We start from the raw sequence: 25,760 nt of genomic DNA, 5'->3' as shown, positions 1-25,760 counted from the left end.
TTTGAACCCTAAAACCTCATGGATGGATATTTACACGTAAAGTTGGAAACTTTACGTGTTATTCATGCTCTAGGAACCTAGATCTATGAATGGCATGGACTGGATTCGAGCAAAATCGCGTTTATGGCTCTTGCATGAAGCAGACTCAGCGAGTCGCTCATCTGACTCGGCGAGTCTAGTCGCGAGTCTCCGAGTTGTCCCCTTTTTCGTTGTGCCGAGTTGTGTAGTGAGTCCAGGGTGGACTCGGTGAGTTGGAAGCCAAAACTCACCCATAAGGGAACTCGGCGAGTCGATGCTCAGACTCGGCGAGTTCAAGGCAATCTTCTTAGAATCAAGAACAGACTCGGCGAGTTGTTCATACAACTCGGCGAGTCACAGTATATATTATTCATCGGATGAAGATGAACTCGGCGAGTTGTTCATACAACTCGGCGAGTAGGATGAAGGACTTGAACATCAGTTTGGAAGGAGAACTCGTCGAGTCAACGCCTAACTCGACGAGTAGAAACAGAATCCAGGTCAATCGATTGGACAGGAACTCGGCGAGCCGGGTCAACTGAAAGTTGACTCTGACTTTGACTTAGGTCATGATCTGGGGTAAAATGGTCATTTTACCCAAAGGACAGTTAGCAGTATTTGACTAAGTGTTTGGTGGGAATTACAGCCGGAGGATTTCCGAAGCAGCAGCAGCAGCAGACAGACTATTCCCACACAGATCAGTAGCTACTACGAGGTGAGTTACCTTCCAGTAGCGGTGGGTCTAAGGCCACAATACCGGCCCACCGGTAGGAGATGTGTGATTAGATGATTGTCTTTGTGATATTCATCTAGGGTTGCTACTACATGTGTTATGTTTATGTGTTAGTGACAGTAGGGGGAGATAGTCCCCCCAGAACACCGGTCGATAGGGCCGAAGGGGCGGTCATGCCCAGCCATGCTAGATAGACTATGTGATATATGTGTTATGTGGTAGTAGTAGGGGGTGAAATAGTCCCCAGTATTCGGTCGAGAGGGTCGAAGGGGAGCCAGCACCCAGATATGCTAAGCAGTATCCACTCGAAAGGACCGAAGGGGAGGCCAACACCCAGATATGCTAGGCAGTATCCGGTCGAGAGGACCGAAGGGGTAGGTCGGGCACCCAGATATGCCTGAAAATTTATGTATGTTATGTGATTATATGGTATGTGGTACAATGGGGGAACTCAGTAAGCTTTTTGCTTACATTTTACAGTTTTGGTTTCAGGTACCTCTTCATCGAAGGGGAAGGAGCTGGCGCGGTAGCGGTACATCATGCACACACACTGTTTTCCACATCTATTGGATTTCTCTGGGATTTATACTCTGATATTTTGATTGGTTGTATGATTTGGCTTTTAGACATGGTTTACGTTGTGATGTGGTTGATCAAACAGTGTTTTTAATTATTAACGTTTTCTAAAGTAATGTTTTAAAAACGAAATTTTTGGACGTGAAAATTGGGTCGTTACATGTTGAGTGAATAGAAACCATGAAGTTGGCAACTTTATGAGTTATGAGGACCTTAGGGGTGTCTTGGAGTTTAGATCTAGAAAATGGTTGAGTTTTTAGAGCGTTGCATGAAAGTTGGATGTATTTTCTTCAACTTTTGACCTAAATGAGATCTAGACATATATTAGACATATATGTCTTAAAAGTATCGACTTTCTAGTGTATTAAGAAGTTATAAGACCCTTTGAAAAGTTGGAGTGCATGGCTTAATGGATTAAGGACTTAAAAGATGGACTTTTTTCTTCAGACTATTCTTATAACGTGAGACATGGGGGTTTCATGACGTGAGGGATGAGTGACCTCGTTTCGGGTTATCTTATTGGAGCTCACGACGTGAGGGCGGCTTCGTTGACTTTTCTTGACTAGGTTGGCCAGGGTAAGTCACGATGAGTTGGAAGCAGATTGAGTGGGATCTCTCGATGTTACCAAGGATTGGACATGATGTGAGAATGGGCAAGTTGACTTTAGGTTGTTGACTTTGTCGTTGACGGTTGACTTTTGGACTTGGTTTGACTTTTGGGTCAAAATTCTATTTATAGAAGGTAGACTTAGCGTTTGCCTTGTGTGGTTTGATAAAAGGTACCGAACACTTGTCTTTTGGCAGGGAAGCAGTTAGTTGAAGTCGGTTTTGTGATTCAGGTGAGTCTTCTCACTGTATCCATGGGTCGAAGGCACTAATATCGACCCATTACTTGTTAGGTGGAATGCTAGTTGTTTCTGTGATGCTTGCATGAAATACTAGGATCTGGCCTCTGGCAATTATATAGAAGACCAAGATCTGACCCCTGGCAGTTATATAAAAGACCAGGATCTGGCCCATGGCTCTTATATGTAAGACCAGGATCTGGCCCTCGGCATTGCAAGGAAAGATCACGGGGGTAGCCCATGACACTTGTATGTTTTGGTATGTGGTATTTTGGAGAAACTCACTAAGCTTTATGCTTACAGTTTATTTCTATGGTTTCAAATTTTTTCGGTACAAAAGGAAAGGGCCCGACATGACTGCACTGCATCCATCCATGTTTTCGCAATTTTATGATTTATAGATTGTACTCTGATAATTGTTTTTACATTAATATATTTTTGAATGATTGGTGATACTAAATAGTGATTTATGGTTGAACTAAAAATGAAATTTTCACATTAGTATTTTGGGATGTTATACATTAACCATCATTAATTTATATTTTTGAATGATTGGTGATACTAAATAGTGCTTATGGTTGAACTAAAAATGAAATTTTCACATTAGTATTTTGGGATGTTATACATTAACCATCATTAATTTGTGGAAAGTGTCTTGATAATAATCACTAATTAGTGAGAATTGAGGAACTAAGCAAAGTTTACTTTTCTCAGAAAAAATCGGAATCTTTGTCGTTGTATTATTGCTTGCATCGGTTATTCTCGTCAAATATATTCTGATTTGGGACAAAAAAAATGAATACATTATGTGTACATAATGTTAAAATAAATAAATAAATAAAGTGTTCAATAGCACATTTTGACTTGAAAAAAAGGTGGTAGATTAGTGGGTACCATTCAGTATTCATTGGCACATTTTGACTAACGTCTAGCCATATAATTGAGTTGGAACATGTAATTTAAGTGGTTTTTTTTTAAAAAGTTGTTTATTAATAATGGCAAGTGTAGCTTTTTTAATAAATAACAAAATTTAAGGAACTTACGTGGCAAATAGATAATGTGCAAAAACAGGAGAATGAAATAATTGCCAACTTTAATTACATCAGAAACAACCCTAACACATCCTCTTTTAGGGGTTGTTTTGGATAGCTTTTTAAACTTCAAAAGTGTTTTTTGGGCAAAAACGTTTATTGATTTTATGGTAGTAGCAAAATGAGTCTTGTAAAATGACTAAAAACGCATGAAAAGAAAGAAGGGAAAAAAATGAGAGCGCTAGGAGTTCATTAATGGTAGTGTTGCCATTTTAAATTTAGAAACCTCATTTATAAAGCATGTCAAAATAAACCATTTTGAAAAGCATTATGCAATAGCCAAACCTTCCCTTTAATTAACCTATCAATTCCACTATTTGGTTACCTTAGTAAGTAATATTTCCACCATTTATGTGCTGTTAATAAAACGTTTTAAATTGGTGGTAACATGAACCCTCTTGCATTAGGCAATCTCATTACACATGAAAGTAGCATTGAATAAAAAGTAATTCGGACAATAGATACAGGCCTCATTTGCGTCCAAAGAAACACCAAAACTCCTGCACTTTTTAACTTCAACAGACACTCATCATCACCATCACCATTACCATTACCATCACCATCATAGACCTACTAAACCATGAAAATTGAAAACAAAATAGACCACAGCAAGACATACGTGACATCACCAAAAATACCAGTGACACCTTTCCAGTTTTCACCCACCAAAATCCATAGTATACAAATAAAACAACCATTGAAACCCCCCCACACACACACCATCAACAAAACTACAAAACCTTTTGGCTCTATTCAGGCTTCTCTGTTTCCATGGCTACTGCAGCTTCATCAGGGTTCCCATTGCTGTCTACATTTGCGTTTGGGTCTGGGCTCGTGGTGGCTTGCGGCTCACCTTCCTGGGCTGGTGCTGGTGAAGGTGGTGCCTCCGGTGGGCTGGCGGCCTTCGGTGGGGCCGGCTTCGGTTTCGACATTATTGGCCTGCATCCCCTGTAAACAAATAAATAAATAACTATTTTTTTTTTTCAAAATATATTCTTCACAAATAAAAATTTTACAAAGAAAAAAACCCAATGATCAATTAATTACCTGTCAAGTGCCTCGGCTTTTCTTTTGATATCAGATGACAAAAGAACCGGATCAGCATGTTTTGGAAGGGACTCCTGCTGTTGTGTTTTCTCTCTTAGCCAGTTTTCAGCTTCTGAACAATCATTCAACACCTAAGGAGGAAGGAAGGAGAGGACCCACGTCAGAATAGAATACAAAAAAAAAAAAAAAAAAAAAAAATGGTGCATAGAAAAATACAGAATTTACGATTAAAACCTTTTGTTTCTCATTCAAGTCAATGTGCTCATATTTTGAATCACCGGATGCTGCAGCCTGTCTGTAAGCATTAATAACACCAAACAGTTGTTCTACAGCTGATCCTCTTTCTGAGTGCTCCTTGTAACGTTGCTCAATTGGATCACCTTGCTGCACGTGTGTTCTATGTATTAATTTTCATCTGAAAATGAATAATAAAAAAGTGCAGAAAACAAAACAAAAACACACCTTTTTCAGCTCATCAAGTTTGGCAACATATACGCCTTTAGTTTCATCTTCACCATCTTCATACAACCAATCTTCGGTTTCTTGGAGCTTACCGATTAATGCTTCTCTATCTGAATCCGTTACAAACTCTTGCAGTTTATCATGCAGCTGAATCAAACAAGACCATTTGTCATTCATCATCATGTATATAGTTTTCAGATGTAAAAAATAAACTATTAGTAATTAATTAATTACCTTGTTCCTCATGTCATAAACATAGGCTTCCACTGCGTTCTTTTTGTCTTTGGTTTCTTCCATGACTCGGTCCTGTAATGCCATTTCAAACTCTTTTTCCACTGCTTTCTGCACATCTGTAGCTAGCATTGCTCCATAAACCACCTCAGAAACGGGTATGTTTGACTTTTTCACCTTCTTCTTTGGAGCCTCCACCTGTACAACAACATAACAGATCTTACTATATCTATACTTTAAAGTTTAAACCCACACACACATGATCTATTATTATACCAACCTTAGTATCAGTCTCCATCTGAACAGGGTTATCTCCAGTATCTGTAGCACCATTTTCAGCCACATTGGCATCCTGCATATTTACATCTGTTTCGTTACCAGATGCCACATCAGCTGTAGCCTTATCTGTATCCATCTTTGTTGCTTCTTTTGTCACTGGAACCTCAACCTCCTCTTCCTCAATAAGCTGGAATCACAAAAAAGATATTAAAAATACAATCTTCATATTAACTATCAAGATCTGAAGGATGTGGAGCTCCAAACACCCACCTGTGCAGACTCCACAGACACAATTCCATGCAAATTCAAACGGGCTTTCACCTTCACCTTGGCACGTTCACCTTTTGTTGTTGCTTGGAAGGGACCAATCTGGACACCATTGTCAATGTAAAAGTCAATAACCAATCAGCAGCATAATTTTTATAAAGTTTTTTGAATCTGTGACCAATGTTTACCGTATAGGTACTGATCTTTGCTGGTGCCTGCAATTCGCTGACATCAGCATACTGCACATCTACTGTGAAAGTGCCAGCCCTGTAAAAAGTCAAAGCTTTGACACTTGGGATTGGATTTCCCTTGGGGAAAACAATAGTGCTTTGTTGATTCTCCACATTTCCATTCTGAGATTCTTGGGAAGAACCTTGCCATGTCAATGCAATTGAAAAAGGGAAGCTTTCTTGGACCTTCAGACCAAATAAACAAAATCAAAATTAGCGTTTAATACAGTACAAATTAGGCCATGTATAAACAAAAAGATTCATACCGTGAATTCTTTAACTTTAAATGTAGGACTGAGAATAGCACATTCCAAAGCACAACCTTTAGAGACACATTCACTTGCATTCATTGTACGCCTCGGCTCCTTCCCAAAGAATTCTGTCAAAATCTTGATGACAGCTGGCACCCTTGAACCCGACCCAACAACCTCCACAGCATAAATATTATCAACTGTGAGTTGAGCCTCCGAAAGAGCCTTCTCTAAAGGCTTCTTCACACGTTCGAATATTGGGGCGCTGATTTGTTCAAATTCATCTCTTTTAATAAACCCTCTAACATCCTTGTCATCCATCAAGCACTCTATGTTCATAGGTGCCTCTGGATTTGCACTGAGCACCTTCTTTAGCTTCTCACAAGCAGCACGGAGTCTAAGGCAAGCCCTTGCATTCTGGAAAACATCAATTTTGTAGTCTGCCTTGAACTTTTCAGCAAAATGTTGGAATAAAACCTCATCGAAATCCCTCCCTCCAAGACACCGGTCAAATGAATGTGCCAATACCTTCAGTTGACCTTTCTTGAAACCTGCTATGCATACCTGCATGCTAGCATGTCCAATGTCAATGAAGGCTACATTGAGCTGCTCATTTTCAGGTAAATCAGTTTTGTATATTCCATAAGCTAAAGCAGTGGCTGTTGTCTCGTGCATCAACCGTAGAGGATGCAAACCGGCTATAGTAGCCGCATCCATTACAGCTCTTCTTTGAAGATCAGTGAAGTAAATAGGTACCCCAATGCAGCAATCCACAACTGCTGCATTCAAATTCTTTTCAGCTATTGTCTTCATGTTTGAGAAAACCATTCCCATAACTTGTGTTGGGGTGAATGACTTTGTTTCACCAAGATACCTTGCATTGATCAATGGGAAACCATCGGGTCCCTCAGTAACTGAAAAAGGCAATGCCTTGAGATCTTGTTGCAATTCAGGATCAGAAAAAGGACGCCCAATTAACCGCTTAATTTGGGAAATGGTGTTTTTTGGATTCATCATACTGGTTGCAGCACCAGCTGTTCCAAGAAAACGCTGTTTATCACCAAAACAGACAAGAGCAGGAGTCTCACGTTTTGACTCGTCATTAAGAACAACATCAATTCCCCTTTGTCTGGCAACTGCCACAACACAACTCTCATTCCCAAGATCAAATCCAACTACGCTCATCTTTGCTGAGTAGAGTAACTCGTTTAATTAATGAGAAGTTACTCTGCCTCACAGGAATCAATCTGCACAGATGAAAGGTAATTAGATTTGTCAACAATTGTTCGATTACTCATCTATATATGTACACACCATGTGATGAAATTTGAAGTTCCTTTACGTAAGCAATAGTACTAGTATTAGCTTTCACATTATTAATTATTGATTTGACTTTGAACTACAACCCTCACACGTTTACCTTTCTTTCTAGACGGAGACTATACGAACAAACAGATTTACTGCTGCAATTTTAACATGTAAACAGACTGTGATGTGTGCAGTTCATATGTATAAAGCAGGAAGCTTCAATCCTTGGAAATATAACAATACATTCATGTCAAAGTTTTTAATATCGTACAGCTTTAAAAAAAAAAAAAAAAAAAAAAAAAAAACTTGAGAAACAAGTAATGGGATCCCTTTCAGTTTCTATCAAACTAACACAACACGGTAATCATCACGAGAAGACATTGGTCCGATTCTGTATACATCCCTAACCTTTTCCTACTGCAAGAATAATCGACCACAAAACCTACTAAATCTGTAAAATTAAACGGCTGAAAAAGCATTTACTAAATCAAAAAGCAAATCAAACACAACTAACAAAACAGTAAACATACTTAGATTAAATCTAGGAAGCTAATTGTAACAAAGAGTTATAAAGCGATACCCGATCTGATAAATTATAGATGGAGATCGAACCTAGGGAAGACGAAGATCGAGTAAGGCTGCGGCGTGAGAGAAAAAACCTTTGAATTCTCCAAATACTTTGGTAAAGCCGAGCTGTGGACTGGTAAAAGGATGGGGGCGAGAGGGAGGGGTTTATGTTGAATTTTTCACAATTAATAGAAGGCTCTTTTCAGAACTAGATTCGTCCAGAAATCAGCTTCTAGAAATATCTTCTACATTTTGACCTAATTTGGGCTAGGGGCCAAAGTTAATTGGGTTTCGTTTTCATGACCTAAGATAGCTCAGTGCCTTGCCCTCGCTAAATGACTCATCGGCCCACTGAAATTATAAATATTCATGAATCTTCTATCTTAGAGATATACATTTTTTTTCCGCAAGAGCTATCTAGAGGTACACATTAGTGTCGTCTCAAAATGGTTTGTGTTTTTCTGATCAAGTCTTGAGTCGGTTTTTGCAGTTGGTTTAGCGTTTTTTCAGTTCGGTTTCAGGATTTTTCTGATTAGGTTTGATATTGTTTTTTTTTCGGTTTTAAGTTTTGGATTTATCTGACCGGTCATGTGCGGTCTCGAAATGATCCAATCTTTTTTGGACCGGTCTCTAAACAATTTGGTTTTTCTCGGACTATCTTGGGCCGGTCATTTTTAGGGTTGGTTTTTTCTCAGTCCAGTCTCATTTTAGACCAGTTTGGTCCTGATTTTTTTTCGAACCAATGAGAGACCAATCTTTTTGTTCATGCAATTTATCTCATTTAGTTCAATCTATCTTTGTTCCCTAAAAAAATCTTTATTAAAGTAAGATTTTCATTACAAAATATGGTATGAAAGTAGCTTAATGTTAGAAGCTTCACGTCTATTAGGAATTACCATCAATATGTTGGACATCGTTAAAGATTGAAATCGGGTCGTAGGATATCATGAACCTCAATCCTCATCCCTAACCCCCCACCCCCTTCGATTGGGACCGAGGACCCCCAACAAGCAATCGGAGATTTTTTTTTTTTATATAAAGACATGTGCGTAAAGAAAAAGTCTAAATTTCAATTTTACCAACATAAGTTTAACTAGTAAAAAGGTTCGCGTGTTGTCGCGGGTTTATACGTGTTTGCTGAAAGTTATTATGATTCTCCCGGTTCATGACCGATTCCACTACATTTTTTCTTACAAACCATTTGCTTTTTTTTTTTTTGGAAAATGTCTATTTTGGTGACTATACTTTATCAAATACCATTTTTGTAGGTAGACAAAAATTACCATAAAAATCAATAACAATAACAATAATATTAAATACCATTTTTAATAAACAGAAATGAAACTTAAACATAACAAACATTTAAGCAATATAATTACATTTTCATTCACAAATGTGTTGCACTTCTTAGTAGCTTCAAGGCAAATAAGTAGGAGTAAGGAGATGTAATAAAAAGATAAGTGATGGGCAATTTGGTAATTCTCCTAGTTAGGTCGGTGAGTAAAACCAAAGTTAACTATGCTACCAATATGCCAATATATACCCAACCCTCCCATATACGATCCTCTCCTATGTAGCCCCTGTATTAAATAAATAAATAAATAAATAAATAAAAGGTAAAAGCTCAATGAATACATAAAAAGATAACAATAATTGTAAGTCCTAAGATACAATTTAGTATCAAAGATATCATACGGGTAGACACTCTTGCATATCAACCGAAGCTGCAAGTAATCCCAATGGTTGAAATGTTCTTCGGTGCCTAACGAAAAAAAATGCCATGATGTTTTACACTTTTACTTCGCATTAAATGATGTTAACTTGAAGTAATATTTAAAAAAAAAAAAAAAAAAAAAAAAAAAAAAAAAAAAAAAGAAAGACTTAAATCTATGCATTTAAAAAATAAGGAAATAATAGAACTTTTAACAAATACCTACAGCTCAATTCCTCTTTTATGGTATCAAACACCAATAAATGTCATCAAAGCAATAGTTAAACTTCAAGAACAACGATGGAAACAAATGAATATAAGCTGCGACAATGCCTATATTGCAAGAGAATAATGCTTAAAACTTAAAAGTGTCGTTTCTTGAAGACAAATAAATAAAACAAGTATAATGCTATAATAAGAAAAAAAAAAACTTGAAAGTAGAACACCGTATTATGCAAAAAAAAAAAAAAAAAAAAAAAAAAAAAAAAAAAAAAAAATTAACATACAGCACCTATAGACAAAATTTTGTTGAAAATGAGACTATGACATATCATTAATTAAAGGTATCACACATTCTCTGTGCTCCAATAGTATTTTTTTTAAACGGCAAGATAATATTGAAATTAAAAAAAAAAAAAAAAAAACAAAAAAAACAAAAACATCAAGCGTGAAGCTGAACAGATTACAAAACAGCAAGGATCCAGCATGGAGCCATGAATAATTAAATCAACTAAGAAAAGGAATCAACAAACAACCAAAAAAAAAAGATTAAGCAGCAGACACCAAGAGGTCAAGCCACATACGAGACGATCAGTTTTGGCCCAATAATTTTCACCAGATCAGCAACTACTTCAGAGTGTGTTGAGTTTCAGAGACGATCAGGTTTTGGCTCCCCTCTACTTGTGCGACTGCAACCGCACCAACATCAGGTAGTATCAATTACGAATAATTCACCAACTTGTCAAGCATGTTATCTTGCCATGTGTCGAGTACACCTTATGTTTCGATTTCCCGACTGGTCAAGAGAAAAAGGTCATATGTTCATCAGAGCCTCTGCAATGCAACTACGTAGACATCTTTTGAGAGCATGAACCTTTGAAGCTGGACATTTGCACCAAACGTTATAAGACCTATAGAAATAGGAACATATGTATCCTATATATAAATATATGGTGAAAAACAAAGAGAACACACACTGAAATTATACTCATCCCCCCTCCTCCCCCCCCCCCTCTAACCATCGCGAAAGAGAACACGAAAGAGAGCCTAATTATAGTAACACCTACAATATGTCTACCCAGTCAAAGATACTCACACCAAACACACACTACTATAATTAGGCTCGATACCAATGACACCAAGTTTTACCCACACCAACCCATAACCCCTACCATCATCAATACACTGCCTCAAATATTGCATTCGCTTACTAGATTACAACACCATTCCCACCACCTGATTTTTTTGGCCTTGCATATGGAATTAATCCACATGTGACCCAGAACTTGAATTTCATTTGCCAGGTTACAATGCGATTTGTTTGAATGGAATGTATCCTTTCATTTCGGAATTTCCATACTACTCAGATAAATACCAACATAATTGCTTCTTGTATTTGGCCAAGATTATTGTTTGTGGTTAGTTTCTTGCATTGAAGCACATCTGATAAGGATCTAAAGGAAGAGGGAAATAGGTACCACCACTTCTTAACTTATTTCCAGATTTCTAGTGTAACTGTGCATTCTGATAGAAAATGAGATTCTGATTCATCAGCGTTGTTGCTTAATGGGCAGGTAGTCACGATTCCAATTCCAATCTTGGTTAGGTTCATTCTGGTTGGTACCCTCCTGTGACAAATCCGCCAAGCCAAGATGTTCACTTTTCTTGGAACTAGATTATTCCATTCCCATACACCTGCTACGAATTTTGGTAATATTTTTTCGTAGATGTGTCTCCTTAGTGAGGTTACTATATATATCCCCGAAGATTCTAACCTCCACCTCAATGAGTAATCTTTATCATCCTGTGAGACAAAGAAAAGACTATAGAGGTCTATGTTATCTTTAGCGAGGGTGTTACCCAAGTTGACTATACTTCCCCAGCAAGGCCCTTTTCTTTTGGCTCTGGATGGGGCATTGAAATCCCCATCCCTCCTGTATATTGCTTTGATAACATCCTTCCAAAGCTCTTACTTCCTATAATTGAATCTCCACCACCATTTACCTAGGAGTGCAAAGTTGTTTGCCTTTAAACTGCTAATGTCAAGTCCCCCATCCTCTTTCTTAGACAAAACTTTATCCCAAGCGATCCATGACGTCTTTCTTTTATCGGTTGAACCACCCCAAAAGAACTTACATCTCAATTTTTCAAGAGTCTTCGTTATCTTGACGGGTGCTTTATATAATGAAAATAGAAATGATCCTAAACTTCCTAGGACTGATTTGCACAATGTCAATCTGCCCCCGAATGACAGAGTAGAAGCCTTCCACTTTGACAATTTTGATTGGAATTTCTCTATAATATGGTTCCAACGTACCGTTCTAGACATGCTCGCACATACTGGCATTCCTAAATATATGAAGGGGAAATTACCGATTGAACAATACACGCTTCTCGATAGCCATTCAATATCAACATTGCTAACTCCCAGCCTAAAAATCCTACTTTTAGCAATATTAACTTTCAGACCTGAGGCCAATTCGAAGCAACGTAGAATTCTTATAAGGTTTTTGGCATTTGGCATTGACCAAGAACCAAGAAATATGGAATCATCTGCATATTGTAGATGCGATATGATGGGAGCATTATTGGGCAATTGGATCCCCTAGAATATACCTTTCTCCTTGGCCTCTTTGATGAAGATGCTAAGACCTTCCGCAGCTAAAATGAACAGGAAAGGGGATGGAGGGTTTCCCTGCCGCACTCCCCTCTTTGGTAGAAATTCCTTGGATGTCGCATCGTTGATTATTACCGAGGCTCGAGCCGAGGAGAGGCACCCCATGATCCAGTTACACCACTTTTGCCCAAAATTCATTTGTGTCATGATTGAGTTGAGATATCCCCAGTTAAGATAGTCAAATGCCTTTTCGAAGTCGACCATGAACATGAATGCTTTAGCTTTGTTTTTTCAAGTCCAATAGATGATTTCATTGATGATCAGGGTCTGTCCAGGATGTTGCGATCCTTGGTGAAATCCGTTTGAGTATGATTAATTACATGTGAGATGACTGATTTTAATCTTTCAGCCAAGACTTTTGCTATAATTGTGTATACACATCTGATAAGGATGATCGGACGGTATTCGCTGAAAGATATTGGATCAGATGTTTTTAGAATTAGAATGATGAAGGATGAATTGCATCCTCGTTCGATTACACTTGTACGTTTAAAGTCTTTAATCGCTAAATATATGTCTTTCTCCACCGTGCTCCAGTGCTTCTTTAAGAATGCAAAAGTGAAACCATCGGGTCTCGGAGCCTTGTCACTTCCACATAACCAAACCGTTGACTTGATTTCCTCGAGTGAGATTGAGGTTTCTAGGTTTCGACTCTGATCAGAAGTAAGTTTACTGAACTTGTGGCTGAGAAATTGTGGTATGGGATGCGATTGTTCAGTGAATTTTTTTGGAGAAATGGTTAAAGGCTTCCAATTTTATTACTTTTGGGTCAGAGTTCCAAAATCCATTAATATTAATACCAGTCATTTTTTGCGAGCGAAGGTTTCTATTTATCAAACCATGGTAGAATCTTGAGTTTTCATCTCCTTCTAAATCCTATCTACGTCACGATTTCTGTTTCTGATCAAGAATACAGATATACTCCAGGTCCATCAACTCCTTGTAAAGTTCCCTTTTGTTTTCTAGTGTGTTAGAGTCTATTGGGTGTGTTTCAGCCATGATATCAATCGAGTCAACTTCCTTTTGTATCTCCACCACTCTTTCTCTAGCCATCTCATTTTTACGTCTTCTCCACTTTTTTATTTTTTCTTTTGTGTTTTTCAATTTTCCAGCCACTGCATGTCGAGGATTCAAAGAATATAAATTACCTGAGGATGTGTCATATACCCATCCATCTTTGATTACGTCTTCAAGTTCTTCATCCAACAACCAAGAATTGAAAAATCTGAAGGGAGGGGCACCAAAATCTGCTATGTTTGAAGAAAGAAGCGGAGGGCAATGATCAGAGTGTAATCTAGGTAAAGTTGTTACTGTCAATTGGGGCCAGTCAATGGAGAGATTTAATGAAATCAAAAACGATCGAGTTTACTATGTTTCGAGTAGTTTGAGCTCATGTATGTGAATTTCCGCCCACCAATGGGTAAGTCAATAAGGCCCGCATTAGCTATAAATTTGTTGAGATAGAATGCGGTTGAAGAGCAGAACATAGAACCAGTTCTCTCATCAACCGTCCTAACGGCATTGAAATCACCGAATATCACCCAACGGGTATTGTTGTCTGAGCCAATGACATTCTCTAACTTACTGTCACACCCCAAAACCGGAATGGCGGAAACGTCGGGGGTGGAGGACATCATGTTTAGTATCACAAGACATGCATCATAGTAATCAAAGTAATGAACAACAATTTCATTATAAAGAAAGTATTTACAAAGTGTGTGTTCACAAAATATAGAATACATAATCAAATAACAAAACAATACTTGGAGTTATTAAGCTCCATCTTCTGAATTCCCATCGCGAGTATATGTCTACTAGTTTCCTGAGAATACAAGTTGTTTGAAAGAGTTTATCAGCACTTAAGCTGGTGAGTTCATAAGATTTTAGTGATGTAAGTAAGTTGTAGAAAGTTGTTGTAAAGTGTAGTTAAAAAAATGTAGTAAGTTGTAAGTTATAAGTTATGTTTAGAAAAGTTTGCATGTTCCTCTAGAAAATTCTATAGTTCCTGCTTTGATGAATGATAAGTAAAAATGACTCTGCAATCCTTTCTATGAGTACTAAATGGATACTAGTTATATAAAACCCAGAGTAAATAAACAATCGATTGTGTGTATTTTCCCTAATCCCACAACCAAACAAGGAACAGGAGATGAGGCGGATGACACACATCCCGTTGGTTGTTAGATCCTTATTGTATATAACCACGGTGTACTCACATGTTACTCATGGAGTTAATTGTAATAGTTCCATTATATTTAATGAAAATATTCTTTAAGAAAACCCTTATTTCTTATAATAAAATAGTAACCACAGTGGTTCCTTCTATCATCACTTAGTTTATACTAGCTATATATAATCTAATATCGAACAGATAGTTAATTGTGTGAATCTGCCCTAAGCCAACAACCAAACAATGAACATGGAATGCGGCTGAAGGCACACATCCAACTACCTATTCGATATTAATTATATATAACCTTCGATGTATAAACTAAGGTATCATAGAGTTAACTACCTAAGGTCCTTTAAAAACGATGGTTTAATAACATGGACTAAACCCTTTACTGGTAAGTTTCCAGTTTTGTATATCCAAAGTTCTGATTTGAAAAGTATGTTTTGTACTAGAAACTGTGCATTGAATTAGTGTCCTATGACCTGACCCATACCTAGTACCCTTATGATGACTTAATGCATATTGTGTGTGTGTGTGTGTGTGTATATATATATATATATATATAATCGAATAGATAATAGACTGTGTGAATATGTTCCAAGCCCACAACCAAACAAGGAACATGAAATGAAGCGGAGAGCACACATCCTATTACTTGTCAAATCCTATTGATATATATATATATATATATATATATATATATATATATATATATATATATATATATATATATATATCCTTTGATGTATACATCAGGGAATCATAAGGTTAGCAATATGGTCCATTGATACTAAATGTACTAGACCCGAAAGTTCTGTTTGTCACTTTGAAAAGATGTAAGTTTTTCCCTAGTTTATAACTATCTTGACTCGAAAATATTTTGCATTAACTCTCAAGTGGAACTGTCACTTTATGAAAGTAATGGGAAAATATAAGTACTCAGTTGTCTTATAAATTGACACACTAAACGTACTAATTACCTTAAAACATATTTGTTTTATTAAGGTCATAATGTGAAGGCTAGATCTCATAATATACGCTCTCCCTGTCAAAAGATTCTGGGAACCAAACGCGACTTCAACAAACGAGTTGCTAGGCCGTGTAACTTCACACTAAAATCATGTATACCCAATATAACTATCACCTTTTGTTTAGAACAATGCGTTAGTGATTCATTGGTATAATTAGATCCTGTAGTTGTTTCTTGATATAGCACCTTATTATGTTTGTTTTGTTATAGTATCTTAGTATGTTCTTTCTGTTATCGTGTATTGTATCTTCCTCCCCATTTCTCTTTATTGTATGTTCTCTTATGTTATCGTGTATTGTATCTAGTATGAAGTGAACCTCTAAACTATATCCCTTATAGTTTACTAATGTTTTACTTTAACTATTATTGAAAAGACTCATTTTACTACTAAGTTATGTTGGTACTTTTAAAAATGGAGTTTTGTTACACTAAAAAGTAAGATAACTTTAAAAGAGTTTTTGAAATGTTTTGATCACTTATCAAAGATATAAGTGACCTTTGAAAGATGTGTTAACAAGTAATTACACAATTAACAATTGTGTTCAACTTGTATCCCCCCTAAAGGCATTTAAAACAGTTTAAAAGATTGATTATGTAACACCTGGTTTCTGGTATGTATTTTAACCTAAGTATTTTTGCATTTTTAGCTGGAACTCGGCGAGTTGCAGTCCCGACTCTCCGAGTAGAGGCGAGATATCAAGCACGTTTGAGTTGGCGACTCGACGAGTCCATATCCTGGACTCGGCGAGGCCGCTTGTCTAGATGAAACCCTAACTTCAAGGGTTTGCACCCTATTTAAACCCCCTTATGCTCCCCAAGCTCTCCCCCTTCACTCTCAGAGCACCCTTTATCAAACCATAACCCTCCCCTTTGTGATTTGAGTGTTTGTGTGTTTTTCCTTGAAGTTTGAAGAAGAGAAGGAAGGAAGGACCAAAGAGAAGGAGAAAAGAAAGGATCTAGAACTCAATCCAAAGTCCATTAAGGTATATTTCCTATCCTTTTTGTTGCCATGATGATTTTCTTTAGAAAACCCCAGTTAAGCCATCTTTACCCATTTCCTAGCTTGATTGTAATATAGAGATCATATTGAGTGTAATGGCCTTTGAATCTAGTTAGGTTTGAGCTTCAGGAGCCCAAATCTACTGCCTTTATGGAGCCATATTGCATGAAAGCCCTAGATCTACTCTTTTAGTGTGTTTTGAGCCTTAAATTTGTCATTGGTGTTTATCTACATGTATAGTTGGAAACTTTACGTGTTAATCGAGCCCTAAGAACCCAGATCTATGGATGGAATGCATTGGGTTCAAGCAGAATCGAGTATATAGTGATTGCATGCATGCGACTCGGCGAGTCATTCTTCGGACTCGGTGAGTCGGGTCGCGAGCCCTCGAGTTTTCCCCTTCTATGTATTATGTCGAGTGGAACTAGTGAGTTTTAGGGGGACTCAGTGAGTCGGAGATCGGACTCATCCATGGAGGGACTTGGCGAGTCAATGCCCTGACTCGGAGAGTCCAAGGCAATCTTCATATCTCAAGAACAGACTCGACGAGTTGTTCATACAACTCGGCGAGTCCCAGTAGGAGTGTTCATATGATGAAGGAGAACTCGACGAGTTGTTCATACAACTCGGCGAGTCGGATGCAGATTGACTAAGTGTTTGAATCAAAGAGGAACTCGTCGAGTCAATGCCAAACTCGACGAGTAGTAGCAAGCAGAATTAAGAAATGAGAGTAGGGACTCGACGAGTTGGTGGCCCAACTCGACGAGTCAGGTCAACTGTATGTTGACTTTGACCAAGAGGTTGACTTTGATCAGGGGTAAAATAGTCATTTTACCCTCAATATAGTTATCGGTATTTGATTGAGTGTACTTATAAAAAAATGTAGTCGGGTGAAGCCGGAGCAGCAGCAGACAGATTCTAGAGCAGTTCATTCAGCAGCTAGACTACGAGGTGAGTCTTCCTTCCATTAGGAACGGGTCTACGACCACAATGCCGGCCCGTTTAGTTAACAGTAGTTCCGGACCTCGGTCCGATGCAGTAGTTAGATTGCTTGATGTCTTTGTGATTCAAGTGTGTTTTGTATTATGTGTTTCAGACTTCGGTCCGATGCAGTATGCAGTATATTTGCTTATGTTAGTTGATATGTTTATGCTATGCCATGTTATGCTGAGTCAGTTTCCGGACTTTGGTCCGACGCAGGGGACAAGGTCCCAGTCAGTTCCGGATTTTGATCCGATGCAGCTAGTTCTGGACTTTGGTCTGATGCAGGGGACAAGGTCCCAGTTAGTTCTGGGCTTCGGTCCGATGCAGTGGGCAAGGCCCTAGTTAGTTCCGGACTGTGGTCCGATGCAGTTTCCGAACTTCGGTCTGATGCAATGGGTAAGGCCCAGTATATGTTTATATGTTATTGTATGGTATGTGGTAGTTTGGAGGAGCTCACTAAGCTTCGTGCTTACAGTTTCATTTTTGGTTTCAGGTACTTCCGCAAGTAAAGGGAAGAGCTCGGGATTATGGCATCGCACACACCACAGCTTCAGTTTTTTTCCTGGGAGTTGATTAGCTTTTCATTGACATGATTTGATACAATCTTGTTACAGTTTTCTTGTGATGCCTTGTTATGGTTTTGACTTTTGATACATTGACGTATGGGTTTTATTCTATGGTATTGATCTAATGATATTAGTAATGATTAAACAAAAAAAATGGGTCGTATTTTGGGATGTTACAGATTATGGGGTATGAACTCACCTGATGTGGGTGAATCAAACGAATACACGTGTAAGGATGAGAAGCTCCACGAATGAAGTCCCGAGACTTAACAAGTCCTAAATGATATATATATATATATATATATATATATATATATATATATATATATATATATATATATATATAGGGTTTAGAGGTAACCAAAGGCAAGGAAACACCTCACGGGACTAGGAAACACTTGGAATGAAGTGTCGAATCACATGTGATTGATTAAAGGAATGTGGAATGGCACTAACATGAGTTTATGGCCATGGGTTTACGGATAAAGGAGTTTACAGCCGTGAACTTATGGTTAAACATGCATAAGTGGGTGTTTGAAGGTTAGGGAAGCCTGAGAGACTATTGCTCTACACAAGGATGATAAAAGACCATCATAAGGAAGGCTCTTGATGAGTTTACAGCGAAACTAGGAGTTTACGAATACAAACCCATGGGAATATTGAAATGAGAGTAGTTTAAGGTCCTTTTTGCATCAAGGAAGTGTTCTAGGTCAAGGGCTTGGACTCTAGGAAGGGTTTAAGGTCCAAAATTGCATCAATATGGAGTTCACGGCCAAGGGAGATCTTGGGCCGTAAACTCATGATCTTCATGGGGAAAGCATGTTTAGATGATGTATTTCAAGGCTTCCTAGTAGATACGAAGTATAATGAGGAGATACTTACGGTATTGAAGCTTGAAATGGTTGATTTTGGCCAAGAACACTAGTATGTGTTCTTGGTGTTCTTGGTGAAACTTAAAGATCTAGAAAATGGAATGATTTCATGGATGGAATCATGTATTGATACTAGATAATGAGATGTATCAACAAATCAAGGGAAGAACACTTACGTTTTTATGAATCTAGGATGAAAAGTCGATGATACTTGAGAGCAAACTCAAGTGTTCTTGAGGTGGAAGTGAGAAATGAAAGAAGAATGAAGGGTTTGAGTCTTATAGGGGCGGGGGGGGGGGTTCGGCCAGGGTTGAGTTTACGGGAGTAAACTCCATGTTTACGGTCGTAAACTCCACATGTTGGAGTTTAGGACTTGAATCTTATACTTTGGCTTTAGCAGATAAATCCCAACACTTATTCCTTAAGTGTACTAGGCTCAGAACACTCAAACAGACTCCACATTGTGCTAAATGATAGCAGGAGTGAGTCTGTCACTGAGTTGAGTTAACTGACTGAGCTTTCAAAGCAAAAAAATTACAGGTTGTCACACTTACGCCATAATATTTTCCAGCGATTATGGTCGTTTGGTGCATAAACATTTATAAAACCATACGGTACATCTGATGCGACCAACGTGCCTTTAATTGCGAGAAAGTTGCATTCTTTGATGATAGCAGAGGTTCTGAAGAGAGATGGATCCCATAGAGAGGCTATTCCACCTGATTGACCAACCGAATCTACAATTTCACATAGAAAAGAAGATGAGCCCCGAATTGCTTTATCGTGCTTGCCAACAAACTCACTAGTTTTCACCTCTTGAATTCCTAGAAAAGATACTTGATTTTTGATCCTTAGTTCTTTTATCCAATCCCATTTTATTTCACACCCAACCCCTCTACTGTTAATGGTAAGAATTTTCATTGATTATCGATGATAACTCTCATTTTCTTGATGATATCCCTGAGGTGCTCTTCATAGCCATTGATTTGGAACCCAATCTTCTCACCAATGACCATTGTTTGCAACACCTCCTCATTTGTATCCATCAAAGTTAAATTCTTGTTTGGTTCTTTATTAAGATGATTGGAAGGTAGCGATTTTGTATGCGGTTGAGAAGAATTTGAGCAGATGGGAGCGAAATTGAGATCTATATTTTTTTGGGTTTTATCCTTATCAGTGTGTAAAATTGGGTCTTGCTTAGATTGGTTATCCTCCTGAGAAGCTGCGAGTTTGTGAATGGGTTAACTTTGGGTTCTCATATGATGGGTCGAATAATAAACCTGGGCTCCAAAGTTTTGGGTAATATGGGGTAAGAATTGGGCCCTTTTATGCAATGGATGTCTTGGATGACATTGGAAATAATAAAGGGGATGACCCACCTCTTATTTGTTTATAATTGGTGTTATCTGCCGCCCTACTTTCTTCACATGGTGAGTGATTAATTACCGGCGAGTTCGTGCCATGATGAGATCGTGACTTCCAAGAATAATTAATATGGGAATGCGACTCTTCCAATACTGTCTCCTGCGAATTTTCTGTTTCCTTTGTTCTTGCTGATTGATTTTAAGCATTCTAACACTTCTATGGTGTACATGCAACCCTATAAACCTTTGATCTATGTTTTATCTATTATACATGAAAATATTTGATATTCCAAGGTTTTAATCCTAACTACCATAATATGAAGCAACTATACTACAAAGCCTAGTTAGATGACATACCTTTTGATGGAGCTTGAAGTCTTGAACCTTTAAGAGCTTAGTGCCCCAAGTGTTGCACCTCAAATGGAATCACACAACACCAAAACAACATGGAATAACTTGAGAATAAGGATACTTAGGTTCACACTTGAAATTAACCCACTCTTATTTTCTCACACACTACTGTCAATTTCATGAACCAAAGTCCTCTTTATATAGTGTGGAGGATTATGGTTACATTCATGTAAACCCTAATACCCATGACCTTTCATTTCCATAGGATACATGGGTTAAAAACTTCATGGACTATCCATGTAAGCTTAGCCCAACCTAAATGAACTTGGCCCACCATATATATATAAGAGTCCATATTTAATTAGTTCCTTTTTTTATCACTAAATTAATTATTGATCAATACTAATTAAATAATATGATTTCATATTAATATATTAGAACTTATAATATATTAATATAAATCGTAATTATCCTTTTTCTCATTTAGTCTATCCAATTGTTCCGATGCCATGCAACCCAAATGGACCATGCTACTCTCGGGTCGAGTACATACCAATAATAGTTATTGGATTAGATATCTAATCCAATAGTATCTCACATGGATAAGTCTAAAACTATTATTGCATACGACTCCAAGATCCCAACTAGCAATCGTAGCTCTTAAAGTTGTTGTCATTCATTGAAACATTTCTTAAATTTGATGTCGAACTCTAACCTAGTCAAATGACGTGTCCATTAGATAAGCGATCATATATTCATCCATTCTAGATATCATATCGACTGAGACATGGATTATAATCATTCTCTCTGTCCATTTGTTATTTCCCGATTTTCGATTTATGACGACTGACTAACTAAGCAAATCAAACCAGTCCAAGCTTGGCCAAACACTTAGGGGTGTCATCACTAAATCATCGAGGGGCCCACATATATCTCTTTTATCCCTCCAAGTGTAAAAGGAATGGATAAACTTTGACTCATATGCTTGTTCTACTACTCGTTGAATCATACATAAAGGCACGTTTTATAACATCGAGTTACCAATGCGTTTTCATACAATCAATGTATAACCAACTCATAGTCAACAACTCATATCTCTAGGTTTGAAGAATATAAGATATTATAGTCTCATGATCACACGTGATAAAATCCTTGAAGTGATTCAAATGAGCATGGGTTTAATCCAATACTTAGAACTTATGAGCACTCATGAATGTTGTAGCAACTGTCGCTATGTTCAACACCTTAGACATCTACAAGCCAACTTCATGACAATCTTGCCTTAATACCTAAATCCAACGTATTATCGGTTGTGAATGGTTTGAATACTTAGTCATTCGGGAAGAATGACCTAGTTATTCTGGAATTCAAAACATGCAAAGTGAAACACAAGAATAATTGAATCCAATATGGTCTTAGAACTTATGAATATTAATAAAATACATTTTATTTATCACCATATTGATTACACATTATTCATTGTATAATGTTTCAATTAATCAATTTTATACTTGAATCAAAACAATAGTCATCCCATGCTCTAAGCATGCACACTATGTTTGTCCAAACAATAGTTATGTCATACACCAAGTATGCACACTATGTTTGTCTATGATCTTTACTTTGTGGAATAGATCGGTTGAACATAATTCCAATGATTCTCATTTCACAATCCCAAATCCTTACCATAAATGTAAGAATTCCAAATTCCTGCCATTTACCGAAATCTGTTAGATTTTAAATTTATATGCACTGATCCTCTGGTAATGATTATGCACAAAGTCACAAAGACTTGTCAACAGACATTACAGAGTATTCCAATGGAGATCAATTCCATGGAAACGAAATCTCATCTTCAAAGTACATTGCTTTGAACATCCTTCTTGCATCAAGTTTTCTAATCTTACACAGATTGAATAACTTCCACCTACGGAGACATTACCAGATTCTTATTTTGACTATCACTTCTGAACAAGAGTTGCCTCTTTTCAGAATATGTCAATATGGTCCTTCAAAATTTTAGACTATACTTTCAACTGTCCATGAGTAACCAATATTTGGAAAGCCTTAGATTATCCTCGACAATTGCTTAATCATTTCTAGTCATGTCCAATTCTAGACCTTTTCCCCTCTTAATTCCCTAGGCATTTGGAAAATTTAGAAAGGATAAATATTATAGCACATGTAATCAATCCTATACCCGAAGCATGTGGGACACGATTCATGATGTCTTACATAAATACATGATCCTAGACCAGTATTTTGCTACAATATTTTTTATTTGTCATGTTTCATAATTCGACTATGGAGAGGGATGTCGTAATCATAATCGAATTTTGAGAACGCAATATATATAGACTTTCCTTAAGTTGAGCCATTCCAACATAAAATTCATATATATATATATATATATATATATATATATATATATATATATATATATATATATATATATATATATATATATATATCCTTGACTAAAGATGATTAAAATCTCAATCTAAGCTTTTAGAATTGAAATGAAGAATAGTTTCCTCTCCTTTAATTATAACAAAACAACTTTTCCCAATTGAAACTTTTGTTTTCCATAATTAACATTGCTAACTTGCAACATTTATAATAATTATAATGCTCCCACTAACATGATGATAATTAGCATAACACTTATGCTCCCATTATCTTTGACATGTATCTAGAAATCAGCTGGACTTCTAGAAATCAATACTTTATTGACTTTCTTACCAAAGTTCAGATTTCTGATATGAGATGCTTTGATAAGACTTTATCAAAATCATACATCTTTTCTTAGATAGTTCATATGTGTGTCTAAACAATTTTAGAACTATGAAAAGGGATGTCGTAATCATAGTCTCAATTGTTTAGACCTTTGCCATTTCTCACAAGTCCATGTTAGTGTGTCAGTTAACCACTCACACTCCACTAACAAATTTGAGAATGCAAATATTACAATTGCAATATACTTACAATCTACTTAATGAAAGCGTTTCCTCACCATCTACTTCAAATCTACTCAGTGAAAGCGTTTCCTCACCACTTGGCAACACAAGGCCTACCATTGCTTCTAGGTTGTTATGCAAACAATTGAGAACTTGTAGAACTCAGATGCACAGTCAACTCTAACTGGAATGGGCACAGAAATAAGAATATATCAACACGATAGGTTACAAACCTCAAGTTGTGCGCTAGTGATAAACAACATGTTTTATTATTGATTAGTTCTTGAAACTCTTGCAGAATCTTTAAGACTCCCACTGTCCTTTTGACATATAAGACTCTCTTGCCAAGAACCATTCATTGACAAACAAATATTCAAGAGACAGTGCAGATTCTTATCAAGACAAACACTTCACACAATTGACCTTAGTTGGTCTTTGTTTTATCCAAGACATCACAGCTTACCAATTTTAAATGTACAAGAGTAGAACACATTTTACTCTTACATTTGACAAGTGCTATAAACCTTCTTTAAGATGTGTCACTCAAGTTACAATCTTAAAGCATGACTCTAAGACTTGTTTTGGAACGAAGTATGACTCATCTTCTTGATTAAACCATTGCAGCAATTCATGACTCCTCTTCTTAGCCATAAGAATGCACTAAGATGTCCTTATAGGACTAATTGTGATATGGTTTCTTAATCATTAAGATGATCATAAAACATGATACTAAAGTACTCTCCTATCTTTTCAGATTTGAGAACCTTCTATCTTTCTGCCTAATTTGATTCTTCTCATTCGTTCTGCCATTCATTGAAAAATTTCCAATGTTTCAGAATTATACTTATGCTTGTAAGTATAACCATATTTACTAAACTTTAGTAAATCATGACGAATAGTCTTATCGATCTTTTATGGTGGACTTTGACCAGTGCACAAGAAGGTGTACTCGACCCCTTAGTCCTTCACTTGACTCATATATACATGTGATTAAGGAATTAGTCTTAATTTTCCAAAGATGAAATTCTCATTCATCATACAATATAACTTGCATGATTCCAAGTTTCGGTCCAATTGAAACTTGGATGATGAGAATCTTTCATTTATTTGGTAAATTTAGACACTACCATAAATGAAAGAATCAAATTCATATTTCCAATATTGCTAGAAACATACAAACATCAATTTTCCATAAATGACATTGCAATGCGATATAAAATAAAGTAAAACAAAATTTTATTTATTTGTAAAATGCGGAAATTCTTTTTTCTTACAATGCAACTTTAAATGAAAACTATGATATTACATATTTCCTAGCAATCTATCATAACTCCTAAGTGGTAGCTCAAAAATCCGATATTCGAACCATGCAATTGAAATCTATCTTCATGATTAGATTCAACATACTCTTCCTTTAAGTTTCCTTCCCTTTTCTTGATCCTGTCAAACATCAAAATGCAACCTAGTCACATCATGTACTAAGAATAATCAATTAGGAACTTAACAGAGTTAGATAGTGCACTTACCTGAAGTAGAGTCAAACTTTTTGATTCTTCCTTCTCTCAGATCTTTCAGGTAGCTAGGGCAGCTTCACAACCAATGCCCCTTATCTTGACAATGAAAACATATAGACTCTTTGGGAATGGTACACGAGGCTATCACAGACTTAGCCTTTCCCTTTACCTTTTGGTCAACCGGGTTGACCAAGGCCGATCCCTTTCCATTGGGAAGAGAAAACTTTTATGGACTTCCAATGTTACCATTGTCAATGTCCATGGAAGGTTGAGAAATAGGCCTTCCACCCATATTTGCTTGACCATTGCGCCAAATCATTTCTGATTTAGCAGCAACAGGCACGTAAGATAGATCTATTATGGTCATGTCGTGATCTGTCACATAGTAGTTTTTAATGAACTCACTATACGACTCAGGAAGTGACTGAAGAACCCAG

At 37.0% G+C, this 25,760-nt stretch overlaps 1 protein-coding gene across 1 annotated transcript; it reads right to left on the bottom strand.

Moving 5' to 3' along the window:
• Positions 1-3,679: 3,679 nt before the first annotated feature.
• Positions 3,680-8,115, bottom strand: LOC145045752 (heat shock 70 kDa protein 14-like). The gene is made up of 10 exons (XM_078994076.1): positions 7,951-8,115; positions 6,046-7,277; positions 5,738-5,965; positions 5,553-5,651; positions 5,284-5,469; positions 5,007-5,201; positions 4,773-4,919; positions 4,545-4,694; positions 4,311-4,441; positions 3,680-4,211 (listed from the first exon to the last, which is right to left on the bottom strand). The coding sequence occupies exons 2-10, from the start codon at positions 7,213-7,215 to the stop codon at positions 4,013-4,015; spliced, it is 2,505 nt and encodes an 834-aa protein (XP_078850202.1). The 5' UTR covers positions 7,216-7,277; positions 7,951-8,115; the 3' UTR covers positions 3,680-4,012.
• Between the last annotated feature and the right edge of the window lie 17,645 nt (positions 8,116-25,760).

Source organism: Lactuca saligna, chromosome 5 (genome assembly GCF_052625555.1).
Source record: "Lactuca saligna cultivar CGN05327 chromosome 5, ASM5262555v1, whole genome shotgun sequence".
In the NCBI taxonomy this organism is placed as follows: domain Eukaryota; kingdom Viridiplantae; phylum Streptophyta; class Magnoliopsida; order Asterales; family Asteraceae; genus Lactuca; species Lactuca saligna.
Note: the sequence above shows the minus strand (reverse complement) of the source record. Positions and strands in the feature narration are given on the sequence as shown.

Coding starts and splice junctions, on each gene's coding strand:
- LOC145045752 (XM_078994076.1), bottom strand. CDS start 7,215: ATGAGCGTAGTTGGATTTGATCTTGGGAATGAGAGTTGTGTTGTGGCA. Junction 4,695..4,772: donor AACTTGATGAGCTGAAAAAG/GTGTGTTTTTGT, acceptor ACACACGTGCAG/CAAGGTGATCCAATTGAGCA. Junction 4,212..4,310: donor AAAGCCGAGGCACTTGACAG/GTAATTAATTGA, acceptor ATTTGTTTACAG/GGGATGCAGGCCAATAATGT.